The following is a 19515-nucleotide window of genomic DNA, read 5'->3' on the forward strand; positions in this document are numbered from 1 at the left end:
AAAGACAAAAAAAAAAGGACAGGTGGAATTTGGAGCCAAGGAGAGTGCACATGTTAGTCTGAGGGTCCTAGGGAAGGCTGCCCAGTGAGGGCATTCAAAACTATCTCAGTGGGACTTCCAGAATTGTTGAAGTATGAGACCATCACTCAAAATCTGATACAAAAACCAAACTGAATTTATTGGTTAACTAAAGAGTTATACTTGTGAGGCATAATCTTATTGAATAAAGCAAACTAATGATTATATGTAGGGTTCAGGGGCATGTTTGTTTTGGATTTTCATGGTTTACAGAGATTAAGAGTGGGTTGACATCAGTTTTTTAAATGATTTTTTGTTGAATACAGAAGCCATGTTTTGTGTTGGTTATAAAGGCGAGAAATGGATTAACACCAGCCTCAGTTAATTTTCCACAGTGAGTCTTCTGCTACTTGACTGACTTTTAAAGTATGAAGCTGTCTCCGGTGGCTTTCAGTTGGCTCTTGGTTGAAGCTGCTATTTAATTATTAGATGAGTTGTTAATTTATTATATGGGTTTAAAACAAGTTCTAGTATTTACTTATTACATAGAACTAAAATTAAAACTGAAATTTATAGATGAAATAGGTTAAAACCATTTCAGGTATTTACTGGCTGCATGGCTTTAGAACAGTTTTTTCTTGGGAGTTTGGGAGTACTTTCATATATTTATAAAGGATGTGCACATAAATTTAGCATTTTATTTCAAATAATATTATTTCATACAAGCTTTCATACAAGCTTTTCTATGCTGACATAATACATGTTATTGATGTATTCCACATATTTTTAATATTAATAGTTATGTAATATATTATTATATTAATATGCCATAATTTATATAGCCATTTCCAATTGTTGAACATTTGGATTTTTTCCATTTTTCACTATTACTAATAGTAGTGCTATAGCACTCCTTTTAATAACTTTTTAAAAGATATAGTATCCAAAGGGAAATTAACAAAGATTATAATATTTTTCATGATTTGAAAAATATGATCATTTGTAGGATATGCACACTGTAGGTCCATCATTTGCCCCAGTTTCCATGTTGTCTTTGGAGAACTAGTTTACACGACCACATCACTGGATGAGAGCATTAGTTAGAGAAATGGGAACTTGATGCTATAGGTAGATAGAATCTGGATTGTCAGCTTAAGTAAATAAGACTTCATATTTGATCCTATTCTACACATGCTCCTCATTATGTTGACTTGGAAGATGGCCAGTGAAAAAGAGCAAGGAATGAGAACAAACTCTCCTAGAAAAATGCAAAAAATAGCTAAATCCACATACTTGTTTTTATTTATCCTGGTTCATGAACCTCTATTTTGCAAAAGTTGCTTCTCAGCTAACCTTTATTTTCAAAATGCACATTTTAGGTAGAAATGTTCTAAATACAAATTATCATATTTTGACAAAAATGTTGATAAGAATGGACATCTATCTTAAGATAGTGGACTGTTTAAAGATAGTGTATATGTCTATTTTTAAATTCTCTCAAGAATCTCTCATCTCCCCATAGGAATCCACAGAAAACACACACATACGGAGGGGCAAAGGGGAGGGAGGGGAGGGCTTCTACCATAGTGAAACAAGAAATAGTCATGATGCAGACTAAGAAATATACCTGTCTAAGGAAAGAAGATAGGAGCCAAGGATTTTTATATCCAGCAAAATTGACTTTCATGTGTAAAGGGCTCAAACTAAGCAGCATGTAAGAATGCAAAGGATATTTGTTCCCATGACCTCTTAATGAGAAATCTACTGAAGAATGAGCTTCAGTTAAGCAAAGATGACAACTTAATCAAAGGAGAAATAATCATGTAGTATGTCCCTCCTGATAAAAGAACACTCTCCTTCCTATAGTCTTGCCAAAAGAATAAAACCAAAGTCGGATCAAGCCGCTGTATCCAGTTGCCAATTTGTAGGGAATCCAAAGGATAGAAAACCATGTGGAGCTGTCCTGTGAATATGTAATCAGCAAGGTCCAGGTTATGGGAGTCTCTACAGGTCAGCCTCCTAGGTTCTTCAACAGATAAACTGTAAGGGGGGAAAGGGATGGAAAAGGAACCTGTGGTTTAAAAGAGCATTAAGAGATATCAATAAATTTTAATGGGCAAGTCTAGAAGATTCAGTTAGAAACCCAGAGATGTAAACTCCTAGAACATTTAAAGATACCTAATTGCATAAAAGTAGTGATTTTTTTCTGAACTTCCTATGTTTTTTCAGAAACTAAAATTTGAAGTATAACAATATAACTTATAAAAGAATGCTTTAATGCCTCAGATTATAAACTATGTTTTACACATAACTTTGAAGCAGTGCAGCAGGGATTTTTAATAAGTCCCCAGTTTAAACTCTAGCTTTTCCACTCTGGCTGTGTGGCTTTGGGCAAATTGCTTCATGTCTGATGGGAGTGGAGGTGACTTTTATATATCTCTTTTAAAATGAATAATAAATTATAACCTCTCAGGATTGTTGCAGGAGTGCATGAAATATCATATGTATAATTACTGGTCTTGTGGCCGGCTTGTAATAGGCACTCAATAAATGAAAGCTACTCTTAGTTTGGTTTCCATAGGTGTGGAGTGGGGCCCAAGAATTCTATGCTTTTAAAAGCCTTTCAAATGACTCTAATGATTGTTCTAATTTCAGAAACGGTCCCTGATAAAAATCCTTCTGAAGTGAACACATATTCGGCTTCAAGGAGGCTTATCAATGCATTTCTTAGAATAGTAGAAAAACTGGAAAACATCTAGGAGAATGGTAAAATAAACTCTGATCTATTCATGTGCTAAAATACTATGTGGCCATTAAAATCAAAATCAAGTAGCTTACATAGCATTAAGCTATTCAAAATGCCTTATATAATATATATAAGTAGTCCTCTGAGGTAGGTTCCAGCATTATCTCTATTTGACAGATGAAGAAACTAAAAATGTACATGATATTACAAATAACAAGTTGTGGAGCTGAAACATTTCTAACTATTAATAGTAAAAACATTTCCATAATAAATTTTGGCCTTGTTAGAAGAAAGACTGAATTAGCTTTCTAACAGAAAATATTTCAGAATTGTCAAATGAGAAGTGATCAAAGCATTTGCAGCCAAAAACTGGGGGGAAAAAGGATAACAAAAGTATGTTAGTTATTTTTCTGGATTTTTAAAAAATCTGTGTGTGGTATTTGTCGGTTTTCTAAAATTTGTTATTTTTCTCATTCTAAATAATTTTTAACTTTCAAGCCCATTTTTGTACCTTCTTCCTATTGAGCTTTCCCCCACACAGATTATATAACTTTTAGGCCACAGAACCTGGATTCTCACCCCACTGCCTACCATGTATGCTTAATGGGACTCCTGAAGAAGAACATGGGACAAATGCTATAGAGGAAAAATACTCAGACAGATGAAAAGGGGAAACTTTCCTCAAATAAAACTTGAATCTACATAAAAAGCTTCCCCAAAACTAGCAGAGATAGCCCTCACTGGCTGAATGGCACCATGTAACTTTTAATTAGTTTTGGGACAGGTATCCTTCTGTTCACACTTAATGTAAACAGGATGATCTCAGAGGGGAGAGACTTCTCAGAAACAACTTTCCCATGCTTTTTGTTTGCTTTTTAATTCTGCTCTGTGGAGAAGAACACTATTCAAATGACAGTAATATCATTGAATTGGTTTCGGTGAAAATCTGAGAGAGAAAAATCCGCTTATCAATCCTTTCTTCTTATTGTTTCTTAGAGTCTGATATTTCTTGTTCGAGATTGGAGTTTCCCATACGAATTTTCATATGGAGCTGACGGGGGCTCCAAATTCTTGGAAAAACGCCTCAAGGTTTGTTGGCTATTTATATGCATGAAATTGCCCAATTAGTAATCTAAAATTACTTTTGCTGAATAGATACTTAGTTGCAACAATCTCATTTGACCTTCATAGTATCTCTATGAATAAAATAATATTGATTCTTAATAAAGTACTATCAAAGTTATAATTTTAAATATTGTCAATAATTATGATACAGACTAAGTTCTTTTGTAGATATCTATAAAACAATGATTTATTCCTAAAGATAAAACTTTTAATTGGAAAAATTAAATCAGTTCAAGACTGACAGAACCATCTGGATTCATGTTTTAGTAGAGGTTTAAAGTTAATTAAACAGAAATATTTAGTTTTTGAAATCCCCAAAGTTTAGTTTAGTTTTGGTTTTTTTGGTTTGTTTTATGGCAGTACTGGTGCGGCATATAGAGGTTCCCAGACTAGGGGTCTAATCAGAGCTACAGCTGCCAGGCTACATCATAGCCACAGCAACACCAGATCCAAGGTGAATCTGTGACCTACACCACAGCTCACAGCAACGCTGGATCCTTAACCCCCTGAGCGAGGCCAGGGATCAAACCTGCATCCTCATTGTTCCTAGTCGGATTCATTTCCGCTGCGTCACCACGGGAACTCCTTAGTTTAGTTTTTGATTATCCCCTTGATAATCAGGATCCCTAAGCTTACCTTTTTAGGTTTATGGTTCTTTTTAGTGTAGTTTATTTGTACTATTAACTTTCAAATGACATGTGTAAAAAAAGGGTGCACTTTAGCTTTAAGTAAACACCCAACTTTCCAGATGCCCTTCTAGAATTTAAATATATACATACCAGGTGACAAGAGGCTGTCAAGTTCTTCCTAAAAAGAAGGTAGGAATATCTTACGATCTATTCGTGTCTCCTGTGAGCACTTTGAATGAGAATTTGAATTTGTAGAAAGTAGCTAGAATAAAATTCCACTGATTTGCTAAAAAAAAAAAAAAATGGGAAAGCTCATCTGAGTCAGCATGGGTCGACATTTGTTAATTGTAATAATAATGCCATATTATTGCTCTACTTAGATATGGCTGTGTGGCAAATTTACCTGAAACTTTATTTAGTATCAGTCCTGTCATAACATTTTTTATCATTGTGACCAGATAGGCATAGCAAATGTCAATGCCACAGAATTCTTTTGGAGTTCAATTTATGTTGAAAGTAGTTTAAACTTCAGAATGATTTACCGCAGGTCTCAGGGAACCAGCATGAAGAACTACAGAATGTTCGAAAACACATACATTCCTGTTTCACCAAAATTTCCTGTTTTCTGCTACCTCATCCTGGCTTAAAAGTAGCTACCAATCCAAACTTCGATGGAAAACTGAAAGGTTTGTCTTTTAATATGTTTGTGACTTAGTCTTTTCAGTCTCATTACAAAAATGTCCTTTTACCCCCTGGGCTTACAGCTGCTAGTTTAATTTATCCACTGATGTGAAGCTGATTATTAGAAATTGTCAAGAGGATTGGGAATCCCAGGCTCATGCTAGAGCACCTCCTTGGTGAACTGTGGACTCTATGGGTGCTGAATATATACACTGAGAAAAAAGGCTAAATCCTGTGTTCACCTGAAAGGCAGTAACCCTCACACTTTCTGAAGTTCCTGCTCACCTCTGTGCATTGAGAAATGTTCCTTTATATCTTCCTGTTTAATTTCCCCTATTTACATTAAAGGAAAAAATAGATGTCTATATTATTGGAATGTTATATTGTTATATAATTAGAGAGAAATATTGCATAGTACTGAAGTGAAGCTCTTCAAAACCACAACTAAAGAATTTAATTATAAATTATGAGTTCCTACTGTGGCTCAGTGGGATAAGGGCCTAATGTTGTCTCTCTGAGGCTGTGGGTCTGAGCCCTGGCCTCACTCAGTGGGTTAAGGATACAGCCTTGCCACAACTATGGTGTAGGTTGCAGATGTGGCTCAGATCCATTGTTCCTGTGGCTGTGGTGTAGGGCCTCAGCTGCAGCTCCAATTCAACCCCTAGCCCAGGAACTTCCATATGCTGCAGGTGCAGCTGTAAAAAGAAAAAAAATTAATTATAAATTATTAAAAACTTTAGTAATAATGAAATCCTCTTCTGAATGAGGAACCAGTTTCTAAAAATACTGAAAGCACCAGAATGTTTTCAAACACTATAAACTAATAGTATGTAATTATCTCTTAAACAGAGGTATGACTAACGTTTTAAGATTCCAAAGCTACTCATATTGTTAAAAGGGGGGGTGGGTGGGGGGGCAGGTGGTGGGGGGAGGTAGAGACAGGGATCTCCAGAAGCAGAAGCTAGTAGATATTCTTTCCTAATAGATAATCACCAGGTCTTTAGGTATTTGCTTTGTAGTTAATACGAAGTAGTATGAAGACATTTGCGACATTTTTACTTGTAAGCCTAGCATTGAGTACACCACTGAGTCTAGACATTTGCTTGATTTACTGTGGCTTTTCTGCATTGTGCCTGGGGCGATGAGATGGCGACGACGTAACAAGCTTTTCAACACAGTTGTTCTCAAAGGGCTTTAAAATTACTTTTTAAAAGGATAAAATAACTTGTATCCAGTTTTATGGAACTGGCAAGTTTGAAAAGCAAATTAAGAGTTCCCATCATGGCTCAGCAGAAACGAATCTGACTAGTTTCCATGAGGACGCAGGTTCAATCCCTGGCCTTGATGAGTGGGTAGAGTTATCTGGTGTTGCTGTGAGCTGTGGTGTAGGTCGCAGAGGTGGCTTGGATCCCACACTGCTGTGGCTGTGGTGTAGGCCAGCAGCTTTGGCTCCAAATAGCTCTAATTTGACCCCTAGCCTTGAAACCTCCATATGCCACCAGGTGCAGGCCTTAAAAAAAAGAAAAAAGAAAAGCAAACTATTTTTCCCCCTGTATCTATGGCATTTAATCTCAGATACCTTTTATTTAACTATGGGAGTTAATATCGTAAATGGAATCCCAAATTTCTCAATCATCAACATTGTTTTTAATATATGTTTTAAATTGTCTTTTCTTTATACAACAGAACAGACAGCTGCAGGCACGTATTAATACATGGATTCCAGAATCCTGTAATTTCACTGTTACTTATGAGTTTCAACCCAATAGTGAGCACACAGACCTCTTCATACTGTGCAATTACCTAACGGCTTCAATGTGTTTTGAATAAATTATGCGAAGAGAGGGCTCCCACAAGGCCTTTCTTTCTTCTCTGGAGTTGAGGAGCCATAACAGCCAGAGCAGAGGGCAGGCCTTCAACAGAAGCCCTTTATTGGGACAAAAAAGTACTCTGCCTTCTTCCATTCTGGTACTATACAGCTCCGGTTCTTTAACGATACATTTTGCAATGAAAGAACTAAGGGAGAGAGTTTAAGAGAAATCATGCAGATATAGAATGGCACTTTTTAATAGATTTGTTCTCTATCACATTTCACTCAGATGTCTAAACATGTATTGACTCGTGTAACTGGTTTACAGTTACCCATAAGTTGCGAGTTTACCAAAGTGGCTAGCCTGAGAGAAAGAGAAACGAAAGGTGGCATCTTTGAGTTGCCCATCAAAAGCTCCATTTTCATGAGGCATTGTAGGACTGTGGCTAAATCCTTCTGTGTGCCAAAATGTTCTACTTTGCCTCAGTGTTTCCTTAGGCAGTTTTGAAAGTTGGCTCTCTGTATTATTTTTCCATTCCAACCTGAATCTTATAATTTGATGTGCCTTCAGTCTGGGATGTCTGTCTGATGGCCATGCTGTTCTCCAGACGGCTGGCATCAGAGCGGTTGCCTCTGGGGAAGAAATGTCTTTGAATAAAACAGTTGTGCAAACATTGTTCTTATATGATAGTTTCTTACATACTCTTCCAACACATTTATAGAAATAATTTTCTAGCTCATTATCAATAGTAGTAATTGTTATAACTGCTATTTGTTCATGGTCCTTCACATTACTGAAATTATCTTACTATTTCCAGGATTATTTAAAACTTACAATGCTAAGATTAAACTTAATTGCTGTTAGTTTAATAGCTTCCCATTTAGGAAATCGAAAGGACCAAAAGTACAGAATCACATTCATTCAGGCTGCATTCAACCACCTCTTACCAAATGCCTACCAAATACTTCCCCTAGCACACCAATCCAATCTTTTAATTAGCAAGGAGTCACCTTTTTATGAGGTGGTTCTGTGTTACAGTACCACATGTAGAATGACCACATCCTAAACTAGACTTCAGAAAGCACAGCCAAACACCAGCACAAGGTTATTATTTTTAAAAAGGTATTTCCAGTGACTTGTCAGAGTCATATAGTCCTGAGAAAATATCTGCGTTGGCTAGTTTACACAGCAGTTCTACACTGGTGCATCTGCCCTGCAAGATTCTTAAAAAACATGTATCACATCCTCAATTATTGTGACAGATAACCACACTGGCCTACCTCCTGAATTCCTGGCAAGGGTTTTTTGTTTTGTTTTGTTTCGTCTTTTTAGGGCCACTTCCATGGCCCATGGAAGTTACCAGGCTAGGGGTCTAATCAGAGCTACAGCCGCTGGCCTGTGCCACAGCTACAGCAACACCAGATCCGAGCCACATCTGTGACCTACAACACAGCTCATAGCAACACCAGATCCTTAACCCACTGAGTGAGGCCAGGGATCAAACCTGTAACCTCATGGTTCTTAGTCAGATTCATTTCTGCTATGCCACGATGGGAACTCCCCCTGGCAAGGTTTTATTCTTGTGGCAAAAATTGTTAAATAAATTATGAAAACAGGACATCCTGAATGATCATCCACTCGCACATATTACTGAACATCTGTAGTGAGCCAAAGTTGATGCACAAACCTCCGCAGGTGGATCTGAGCTGGTCTGCAGACGTTCTGTGTCAAGTATTGCAATCCACTAATATTGTTTTTGTTTTTGTTTTTGTTTTTGTCTTTTGTTGTTGTTGTTGCTATTTCTTGGGCCGCTCCCGCGGCATATGGAGGTTCCCAGGCTAGGGGTTGAATCAGAGCTGTAGCCACCGGCCTACGCCAGAGCCACAGCAACGCAGGATCCGAGCCGCGTCTGCAACCTACACCACAGCTCACGGCAACGCCGGATCGATCGTTAACCCACTGAGCAAGGGCAGGGACCAAACCCGCAACCTCATGGTTCCTAGTCGGATTCGTTAACCACTGCGCCATGATGGGAACTCCTCAATCCACTAATATTGTTAGCAAGAGCGTCCCACTTACATATGTAATGAATGTATTGTTCATATTTTCTGAATCCAAAATTGGAATACCTGGCATTGGTGAGAACAGAGTTAGACTATGGCTAATGCCACCTTCAGAACACATTTTTAATGCAAATGTGTGGCGCTATTCTCCTTACTTTGATGGTAATTACCACACTTGCTGGTGCATTAGAAACACAGGGTTTATCTCATTACATTACAGTTTTAAAAATAAATTTTTTTTGGAGGGGTAGAATTTAAGTACATGTTTTGAAAGTGATTTTAAAGTAGTTTCATAGGGAGAAACCTTTGTTGTTTTATACAGAAATTCAGGAAGAATTAGTAGAAATATAGTAATATTCTACCAATGTTGAAAAAGGCATAAAATCAGATGGCAAAAAAGAAACCTATTATCATCAGTGAATAGATATATAGCAGGCGACAAAACACAACAAAGGAACATAACATAAAACAAATATCAGTATTTCAGTGAAAATTGATGACTAAAAAGCAAACCACAATAGTAAATATATTTAAATAAACCTATAATAATACAAAGCACAATTATCAATAAAATTTGGTATGATGCAAACAGATAAATTTGAAAAACTCCTATCCAAGTACTCATGAAGTATGGACACAAATTTCAAAGCTGTAAACACGAAGCAAAATAAGTTGGAAGGATTTCCAGGATCATGCTCATACATGTCATAAAAGCAGTAAACAAGAGAAAGAAACATAAATTCTTATATAAACTAGTTATTTTAATGTATGTTGAGTTATAATAACAAGCAGGGAACATGCAAACACCATCATAAGGTTTGAATCTTTATCCTTAAGTCCTCAGAAATCACCAATCCCCCTGCCTGAAAACTCATTCACTCTGCTGAAATTCAGAGATACATAATTTTAAAAATTATAGGCGATCACTGCGTTTACATAGATACCAAGTCTCTGGACATCTCTTGCTTTTTATATATATTTTTTTGTTTTGAAATAATGATTTAAAAAATTATCACTGTTCAAAGGACTTCCCTGAAGATCTGTTTTCTGTGTTACTTTTCTAAATCTGTAATGTTGAGATTGAACCTAATGCTATGAGTTTTATGTAATCACTTGTACCATATAACTCAGATTACCTCTGAGATACTTTTCTTACAACATTATTTTGTGTGCTGAGTTTCACCACTAGAGGCAGCAGCATCCTCACTACCACATTCTACCCAGTTCTATACACTTTTCACAAGGTGGGCACATTAAACAAAACAACTTTTAGATACATCTTCTGGAGGGAACACTGATAAGGCAGTAAATGTCTATCCTTTCCACATCTATGGGCCTGTAAATATAAAACCATGAACAAGACTTAAAGGCACCAGTACATGAAATGGTTGTGTGAATGGGATGTAAAACATCTGTATAGCATTTAATAGCAAGAAATCTTTTATAGTAGATGGAAGACAAGATAAATATGTAATTAGAATGAAGATAAAGACAAACAATAGAAGTTTGGGCAAGGAGGATCATTAACCTTTAGAGAAGTAGGTTGCAGGAGTAATTTAGATGATGGGAAAGTGAGTGAGAGCTTTATCACTGGGGGAGAAATACGAAGAAGTGAAAGGATGTTTCATTGTATGACATGGAGGACTGGATAGGATTTTTAAAATAATGATGAATTTGCCTTTTACTTGTAGAAATAGATGAAGAATTCATCAAAAACTTGAAAATACTCATTCCTTGGCTACTCAGTCCTGAGAGCCTAGATATTAAAGAAATCAATGGGAACAAAATCACTTGCCGAGGTCTGGTGGAGTACTTCAAGGTATCACTCTCATTTCTAGAGCATTTGTGAATACTTAGATTTGACATGTTTGGGAATGCAGCTCCTACTTGAAATGCCAAAAAAAATATAGACTCTGTAATGTGTGTGGGGGCAAAGGGACAAGGAATTATAAAAATGATTTTAAAAAATTATTAGACTCCCCAGAGGAGCTTGCTTTCTGATAATATTTTTTTGGGAAACTCTTTGAGGTAAAGTTACCTCCTTTTATCTTGAGGAAAATATATTTGCAATATAAATGTATCTAAGAGTTGGAAAAGTCTATTTCTTTTTAGGGGGAAGAAGTGTTTCCCAGAATTCATACCACGTAGTCCTCAGTTATTACCTATACTGAATGTTACCTTCATTTTAAAGAGTTTCCTTAAGGGGCCATACTTCTCTTCTTATTGGAGAAAATTCTTACGCATTTCCTACTACACATTTCCGAAGGCCAATCTGAAGTGGAACTGTTTTAAATTTGCATTTACCTGTTTATCTCAGGTAGATCCAAACACAACACTTTTTTTTTTTTTAACCAATGCATATATATATTGGAAGATTTCAGTTGCCAATCTAATTTGTGGATTGGTGCTTCAAAGACTAAAATATTTTTTAAAATTCACATTGTCGTTTAAAACGTGGTTCATATACCTCCTATGTGATGATTATTTGCCTCAGCAATAAATGACATGTTCTTTATCTACAGTTTAAATTCTTACTGTGTATAAAACACTGTGGAGGAGCTTAGAATTTAGTAGGAAACTCAGGGCCCTTGCACAGATCTGCTCCATAAAGCTTGTGACAGCAGCAGGTGCAGATTCCTGTGGGTAACTGAAAAAGAAATGGTGCTCCTAGCAGAGGGATCTGAGAAAGTTTTAAAGGCAGTGGCAGTGATTTAAGCCTTTAAGAAGGGTAGGATTGGCAAATGGAGATGTCTCAAAAGGCCTTTCAGGAAAAGGGAACAAGAACTAAGAGGGAATTAAAATATGAGGAAAAGATAACAGTTCCTGAAACAGCCAGGACCTTAGAATACAATTAAAAAAAAAAATAGTTTAACAGAGAGAAATATTGAATGGAATTACTTGAACGTAAGTCCTTTTTTTTTCTTTCTTTTTTTTTTTTTTAGGCTTATATAAAGATTTATCAAGGTGAAGAATTACCACATCCCAAATCCATGTTACAGGTATTTATTCATCAGGAGGCCTGATATTCTAAAACATACTGTCAACTAAAGCTAAGCTAAAGATACACTCTAATCAACTGTCAGAAATCACCCAATAAAAATAGTCGAAATGATTTATTGGAAGATTATTTTTCTAATAACTACCCATTTGTGTGTTCGTCTAAACATTTTCACACACACACATATAGCAGCCTCACTACCCTCACTTGTGCTGACATACAAACACTTTATACCAAAGAATCTTCATTCTCTTTGTATACTAAATTTGTTTAGAAGACAGACTCCTACTATAGATGAGATTCACACATGTAACAAGAAATAGAAAAAAGCAAGTCCAAATTTTAAACAAGTGGTCTTTACAAATTAACATTTAAATAAAAGAAACTCGTTTTTTAAAAATTTCTGTAAGGTCTTGGTGGTTCCTTTTTGTTATCAGTGATATTATTCTATCAGTAGTAATCCTTAAAGCTTTAGTCTATATAAAATGTACTATGTATTATTTCCCTGTATTTGGATTTATAAATTTCCCCCCATATTCAGTAAAAGGCTTTTAAGAAAAATTTTTAAGAGGAATAATCTTCCAAATGAAAATTCATTTTAGAACTATGGTCTATTGAGTAAACTTCTATGTTTTATGCATTTTGAAATTTTAACATTACCAAATTTAAAAGATATAGTGGAAGTATTTCACTTTACAAATTATTTGATGACTGGGTTCTTACACATTTCCTGCACATGATGCTCATATATGAGAACTGCCTGTGTAAGTTTAATAAATATGAATTGCATTTTACATCTTACTTTGTACTTTGTCCAAAGGCCACAGCAGAAGCTAACAATTTAGCAGCCGTGGCAACTGCCAAGGATACATACAATAAAAAAATGGAAGAGGTAAGAAATGATATTTTAAATGATGTTTTAAGTAAAAGTAGTATTTCTTCCATGAGCTCATTCTCCAAGTTACACTGTATACACATGCAAAGTGGCTTTGCCTTATTCTTTCTCACTCTATGTGTATCCCATTTCTTTTTACTGTATTTCTAAAATATTTTTAAAACAAAAAACAACTATGATTTGTGCACAATTTAAATGTGTTTTAAATGAGTTTCTCTCTTTATAACAAAGACACATTGTTTTTTAAATTCACATTTCAGGGGTGAGGAGTACAGATTTTCCCATTATTTATAAGCTCTAGTGGCTAAAATAACATGTTACCCTCTCCACTATACCTTCCTATGTTCTGCAATTCAAATATTTCTATCTTAAATTAAAAAAAAAAAACTGTTAGAAAAAGTAAATTAAACCTCAAGGCCAGTATTTCTAAATACTGTATTTCCTCTTTTGAACATTCTGAATTAGAATGCATCTAATGACTGATGTGTATAACTACTGTGATGTTTTCCACTGAAAATGTTATAAAATCAAAATTACATCCAAAATTAGATCTTAAGAGTCAAAATGAATATTAGTAAATGGAATGGTGTTTACAACTTAAAGGGGAAGTGGAATGCGAGTCTCCTTTACAAAAGTTAAATCGTAAATAACTATGCTGAATGGTATCTGTACCTGGGATTTCCCTTACAACTTTTGAAAATATTGAAAATGTAGCCCATTGAAATGGAAATTTCCCTTACAACTTTTGAAAAATGAAAATTGAAAATTAAGAACACTTAATATGCTTCCATTTAGTCTCTTGAAGAAAACACTGAATGGGCTCCATTCAAACAAAAATCAGTGAAACTGCCAAAGAAAATGTTTTTCACAATTTACTTTAGAGCTTTATAGCATTGTTCATTGTTTTAAACTAAACTTTATTGGTCAAAATTAGTTCAGTGTAGTTAGAATAAATTTCCTTTTTGGTGTGTGTCTTTTTAGGGCAGCACCCACGGCATACTGAAGTTCCCAGGCTAGGGGTCTAATCGGAGCTACAACTGCCAGCCTATGCCACAGCTCACAGCAACGCCAGATCCTTAGCCCACTGAGTAAGGCCAGGGATCGAACCCGCAACCTCATGGTTCCTAGTCGGATTCGTTTCCACTGCGCCAAGACAGGAGCTCCACATATAGGTAGTTTTCTAAAATTTGGATGAATGAACTGTGTGCAGTTCGCCTTTTCATCTTGAAGAAATTAAGTCAGGGATATTCCTTCCTGTGTGGAAAAAATAAAAATTAAGACTTTATATAAGTCACCTATAAAGTACCAGTCACATTTATGGAGTGTGGAGAGATGTGGGTTGACAAAACATAATGCAGGCTCTTTCTGATTATTCTAGCAAATTCAGCTAGCTAAGTGAACATTTTTGATATAGTTGCTAGTTTTACTTTGCACTGCATGAACAAGTACTTCTCTATCTGGTACAGATTTGTGGTGGTGACAAACCATTTCTGGCCCCTAATGACCTGCAGACCAAACATCTGGAGCTTAAGGAAGAATCTGTGAAGCTATTCCGAGGGGTGAAGAAGATGGGTGGAGAGGAATTTAGCCGGCGTTATCTCCAACAGTTGGAGAGTGAAATAGATGAACTTTACATCCAGTACATCAAGCACAATGATAGCAAAAACATCTTCCATGCAGCTCGTACCCCAGCCACACTGTTTGTTGTCATCTTTATCACATATGTGATTGCTGGTGTGACTGGATTCATTGGTTTGGACATCATAGCTAGCCTCTGCAATATGATAATGGGACTGACCCTCATCACTCTGTGCACCTGGGCATACATCCGGTACTCTGGAGAATACCGAGAGCTGGGCGCCGTAATAGACCAAGTGGCTGCAGCCTTATGGGACCAGGTAGGAGCACTTAATTCTCTTAATTCCTAATTCTCAAATGCAGCACACATCTGAATGCAAAATATACAGATGAACATGATGACTTGGGCTCTACAAGAATTTTTTAGACTCTGTCAAGATGGCAGATACAAACAGCTAACTGTAATATAACATGTGAAGTCCTATACAACTGTTTTCTAGTCAACATTTCCATATTTTCACGAATACATGGGTTAGGCAGTGTTTTTACTTTTTCTTATCCTAAAAGTTAAAGCTGTTAAAAGAAGTGAGAAAACACAATGGAGTTTTTATTTAGCTGACTGTGACTCAATTATGTGTTAATTCATACTTACTACCTATCAAATGACCAGCATTGGCTTTGTTAAGAGAATATATAAACCACCATCATAAAGTGAGTAACTGTCTCTTTTAGTAAAACCCCTAATGCAATATCTGATTACTTCAGATTATCTCTATCTGGTGGTGATTGTTGTTGTTTTCATGGCTGCAATCACGGCATGTGGAAGTTCTCGGGCCAGATTGAATCCAAAATGAAGCTGCGACCTACGCCACATCTGCAACAAAGCCGCAAAGCTGGATCCTTTAACCCACTACCTTGGGCCGGGGAAAGAACCCACACATCTGTAGCAACCCAAGCTGCTGCAGTCAGGATTCTTAACCTACTACACCACAGCAGAAACTCCAGTTGTCTCTATTTGAACTGTACATTTGCATAGGCCCTAAGCATGAGTCCAGGCCAATCTCTGGATCAGCTGCTTATGGGTCAGTTGTCCTTTATGGTCCAGTTAACCCACCCAAGGTCACCAGGGTCCATTGTTCAAATCGATATTGGCAGAGTAGACAATTATAAACACACCTGGAATAATAATCAAGTCACTATATGTCATTCTGGAAGTGTATTCAGTTACCTCATGAAAATCTAGGAGAAAATTTAGTAAAGCTAAAATTGAGATTCTTCATAAAATTTTGGAGCTAGGACTTATGAATATTTATGGTCTGCAGGTAGCAAGTAATAGCTACAATTCTTCCAGCTTCAGTACATTTATGCACACTCTTTAAGATTAGAATTATAACTAATAGATTTGCCATGTGTCTTTGATGAATCTAGCTGAGTTAAATATATAGTAGCACAATAGATAAAGAATGAATTGGAGTTCCCGTCGTGGCTCAGTGGTTAACGAATCCGACTAGGAACCATGAGGTTGCGGGTTCGATCCCTAGCCTTGCTCAGTGGGTTAAGGATCTGGCGTTGCCGTGAGCTGTGGTGTAGGTCGCAGACATGGCTCGGATCCTGCATTGCTGTGGCTTTGGCATAGGCCGGCAGCTACAGCTCCAATTAGACCCCTAGCCTGGGAATCTCCATATGCCACAGGAGCGGCCCTAGAAAGGACAAAAAAAGACCAAAAAAAAAAAAAAGAATGAATTAAAACTGGAGCCTGAGCCACTGCCTCAAATAGTCCCTCAACCTCTAAAGTTAAAGAGGAGCTATTTGAGGTAAATCCAAAAGCTCTCCTAGAGTATGATGCTGAGCCTATAAGGAATATAGAATTTGGTTCTTCAAAAGATTTCTGACTAAATATGTAATTTAAACTGAAAAAATCTTCAGGGTTATTTGTTCTTAAATGCTCATAAATCACCATGAAGAAAATTGAATATCATAATGCTATTAATGAAGCAGGATATATACTTTTCTTTTCTCTCTTTTAAACTGCCTTTGCCACAGGGAAGTACAAATGAGGTAAGTTAAATTTTTTTAAATTAAGATAAAACATGATATTCTTGTTTTATAACCAAGTTGCCATTAAAGGATGTCACATTGTAGATTATAAAATCTTTGCTGACTACCGCTCCAGGGTTCCTCTAGCATTTAACAATTTCAGTTGTGAATTTTGGCCATGGTTTTAAAATATTTAATTTATTCTGGACATGATGTGTGATTTGACCTGCATAGGAAACACAGGAATTGATTATCATGAATATTTTATGTTTTGTTTCTTAAATGTTTAGAAAATTTCAAAATTCTTAAGCTCCAACATTGTGCATTTTGCTCTACTGCATAGTGAAACAAGTAGTTATGAAACTTCAGAAGGCTTAAATACTGGAGAGTAAATGGAGCTACAACCTTTAGAAGTTGTTTTTAATTTTGGCTTGTGAGTTATCTGTACCACTTCAAGTAAGTTCCAGGCCAATGTGTAGTGTCACTTTCTTGGCGTACCTTAGACCTGATCTATAAACTGGTATTCATTTCTCCCACTGCACATCTGCAAAACTCTGTATATGAGGAAGAATCTAAGCTTCCAGAAAGGAATCATGTGTTACATAAGAAAAATTATCTCTGTGGAGTCATTTAGGTCATTATCCTCAGGAAGCAAAAATCTTCAGCAGCTGCAAAGACAACAAGTAACAGTAATTCTTTCCTCTTTTCTGCTGTTACATATAATTAGATTATGTCCTCCAGTCGAATACCAAGGATACACTTACTATTTATAAGTCAATAAGGAATCATTTTATATAAAATTCAGTAAGATGAATTGAGTAAAAAAGTAAAAACTATTTTCAACTTTGTAAATCAAAACTTAAAGTATAAACTTTTAAGAGACCATGGATTAAAATGAATGTGTTAGAATCAGACTATAATAGATCTAGACTTAGCATGTTGCACCAATATGCACCTGTAGAATTGAAGATGGTTACCATTCAGACTTCAGAAAATCAAAAGAAAATAGCCGTATAGGTAAAAATGAATGGAATTTCCTTGGAATTGATTACCATTTAAGGATAACAAACTTTTGTCCAACTTTTAAAAATATTCTAACTTTTTATAGACTCCAGAATTACATCGGATAAGCTGGTCTTAGTGTTCACAGGTTCAGGAAACTCTGATAGCAAGTGGTCTACCTGTGTATATAGTGAAGTAGCTACTGGCAGTCAGAAGTTATGAGCGCCTCTGAAATTGATAATATTCACATAAGAGTTTTCAACACAGCACTGGGGCACAGTTAGGAAGCTCTCCTTCAAGAGGTGTGAAAGGTAAAAAAAATGCATTCTGAGGATAGAACATTTACCATGAAAAGATCAACCCACACAAGTAATGACATGAACATAGTGGAGAGCTGAAAATACTTTTGAGTTCTAAGATATTAGTTATTAATTTATACAGAAGGATTCCAAATTTAGAATGCTGAATTTTATATAGTACCATAAACTAATTACACTAAAAAGGAAAAAGTTTACATCTGTATATTTAATAAAATGTTTTATAATCTTTTTTTGATTCTTATATTTCTAGGCTTTATACAAGCTTTACAGTGCAGCAGCAACCCACAGACATTTGTATCATCAAGCTTTTCCTGCACCAAAGTCAGAATCTACCGAACAATCAGAAAAGAAGAAAATTTAATCCAAACTTTAAAGATACAGGTGCATGACCAAAATGTCAATTAAATATTGTTTTATGTCTCCATGCAAACATTCAAAGTGCTTCCATCAGAACAGAGTAAAACACCAAGCACCTCTGAAGATTGCAAAAGGGTTTTAGTTCTTTTACTTCAGTGTTTAATAAGCAGATGTATATATGCATGGTTATATCATTTGGTTAACATGTACAGTTTCCTGATTTAGTCTTCAAATATGCTGTTATAATTTAAAGAGTTTGTCTATTTATGGTAACAGTACCTGTGTTCTGCTTGAATTTACTGAATTCTACTATCAGGTTATAGTTAAACCATGTAGTAATACTACTCCACATTTGGATATGCTCATTTTATTTCTATAGAAGAATTTTTAAATTATTCACATTGTCATTTGTTAAAGAATTGCATAACTCCCGTAGGCTTGATTCAACCTATACCATCTTACATATCCCATTGGCTTTTATTTTAAAAGACATTTAAAAGAGCTTTTCAGTTGCTTTATCAAAAACTATATATTGCTTCTTTTATATTATGATTTAATATAGCATATAAACCTCTTGATCAAAAAATGCACAAAAAAATCACTTTGTATATGTATTTGAGTTTCACTGCATTGTATATTTTTTCATTTGGTACACAGAGAAATGTATTCATTATAGGTTTATTCTTTTAACATGTGAACTATTATTAAAGTTTACTCTGGTTCCTAAGGTTAAAAACAACTGAATTTGGAAATGCTTGGGAGGCACTGATAGAGAAGGATGGTTTTGCTCTTTTTTAAAAAAATTTCAAAATGCATTTTCTTTAATGTTGACACCATTACAAATTTAGATATCCATTTTAAAAGGTACCCTTTTAAGTACCTTCCAGTTCTTTTAAACCAGTGATTCTGTATTGTCTTTCTAAGTACTAAAATCCGTGGTGGAATTTCATTGAGTGTACTTTTTAGAGAGAAAAAAAAAAGTGATGTCACCTATCTGAGAGCTCTAAAACACTAATTTCTACCTTTCTTAGAAAAGGCTAAATTATAATTAAATTAAGCAGTAATATTAAGTAAGGAGTAAAGAATGATTAAGATGCAAAAGTGTGTGAGAATTCCTAAGATATATAAACTCCTATCTTAAAAAAAGGCTAGTCACATGCCTGTAAAATAACTTTTCTCACTGATAAAATTCCACTAGCCCATTTTCATTTTTCAGTACCCCTTTCATTATACACTCTTTCCTTTGTCTCTAGGC

At 35.6% G+C, this 19515-nt stretch overlaps 1 protein-coding gene across 3 annotated transcripts in view; it reads left to right on the top strand.

Moving 5' to 3' along the window:
* ATL1 (atlastin GTPase 1) overlaps positions 1-19515 on the top strand; it is a 96258-nt gene that overhangs the window by 70792 nt on the left and 5951 nt on the right. Inside the window, exons 7-13 of one of the 3 annotated variants that reach the window (XM_047767297.1) lie at positions 3761-3853; positions 5066-5204; positions 10765-10892; positions 12016-12072; positions 12892-12963; positions 14433-14864; positions 18154-18284. In XM_047767297.1, coding sequence (XP_047623253.1) covers positions 3761-3853; positions 5066-5204; positions 10765-10892; positions 12016-12072; positions 12892-12963; positions 14433-14864; positions 18154-18264 — 1032 coding nt within the window. In that variant the 3' untranslated portion in view covers positions 18265-18284. Of the gene's footprint in view, positions 1-3760; positions 3854-5065; positions 5205-10764; positions 10893-12015; positions 12073-12891; positions 12964-14432; positions 14865-18153; positions 19176-19515 lie in introns of those variants that run through there. The other 2 variants (XM_047767298.1, XM_047767295.1) reach the window with 2 other exon arrangements.

Source organism: Phacochoerus africanus, chromosome 2, assembly GCF_016906955.1.
Source record: "Phacochoerus africanus isolate WHEZ1 chromosome 2, ROS_Pafr_v1, whole genome shotgun sequence".
Taxonomy (NCBI): Eukaryota; Metazoa; Chordata; class Mammalia; order Artiodactyla; family Suidae; genus Phacochoerus; species Phacochoerus africanus.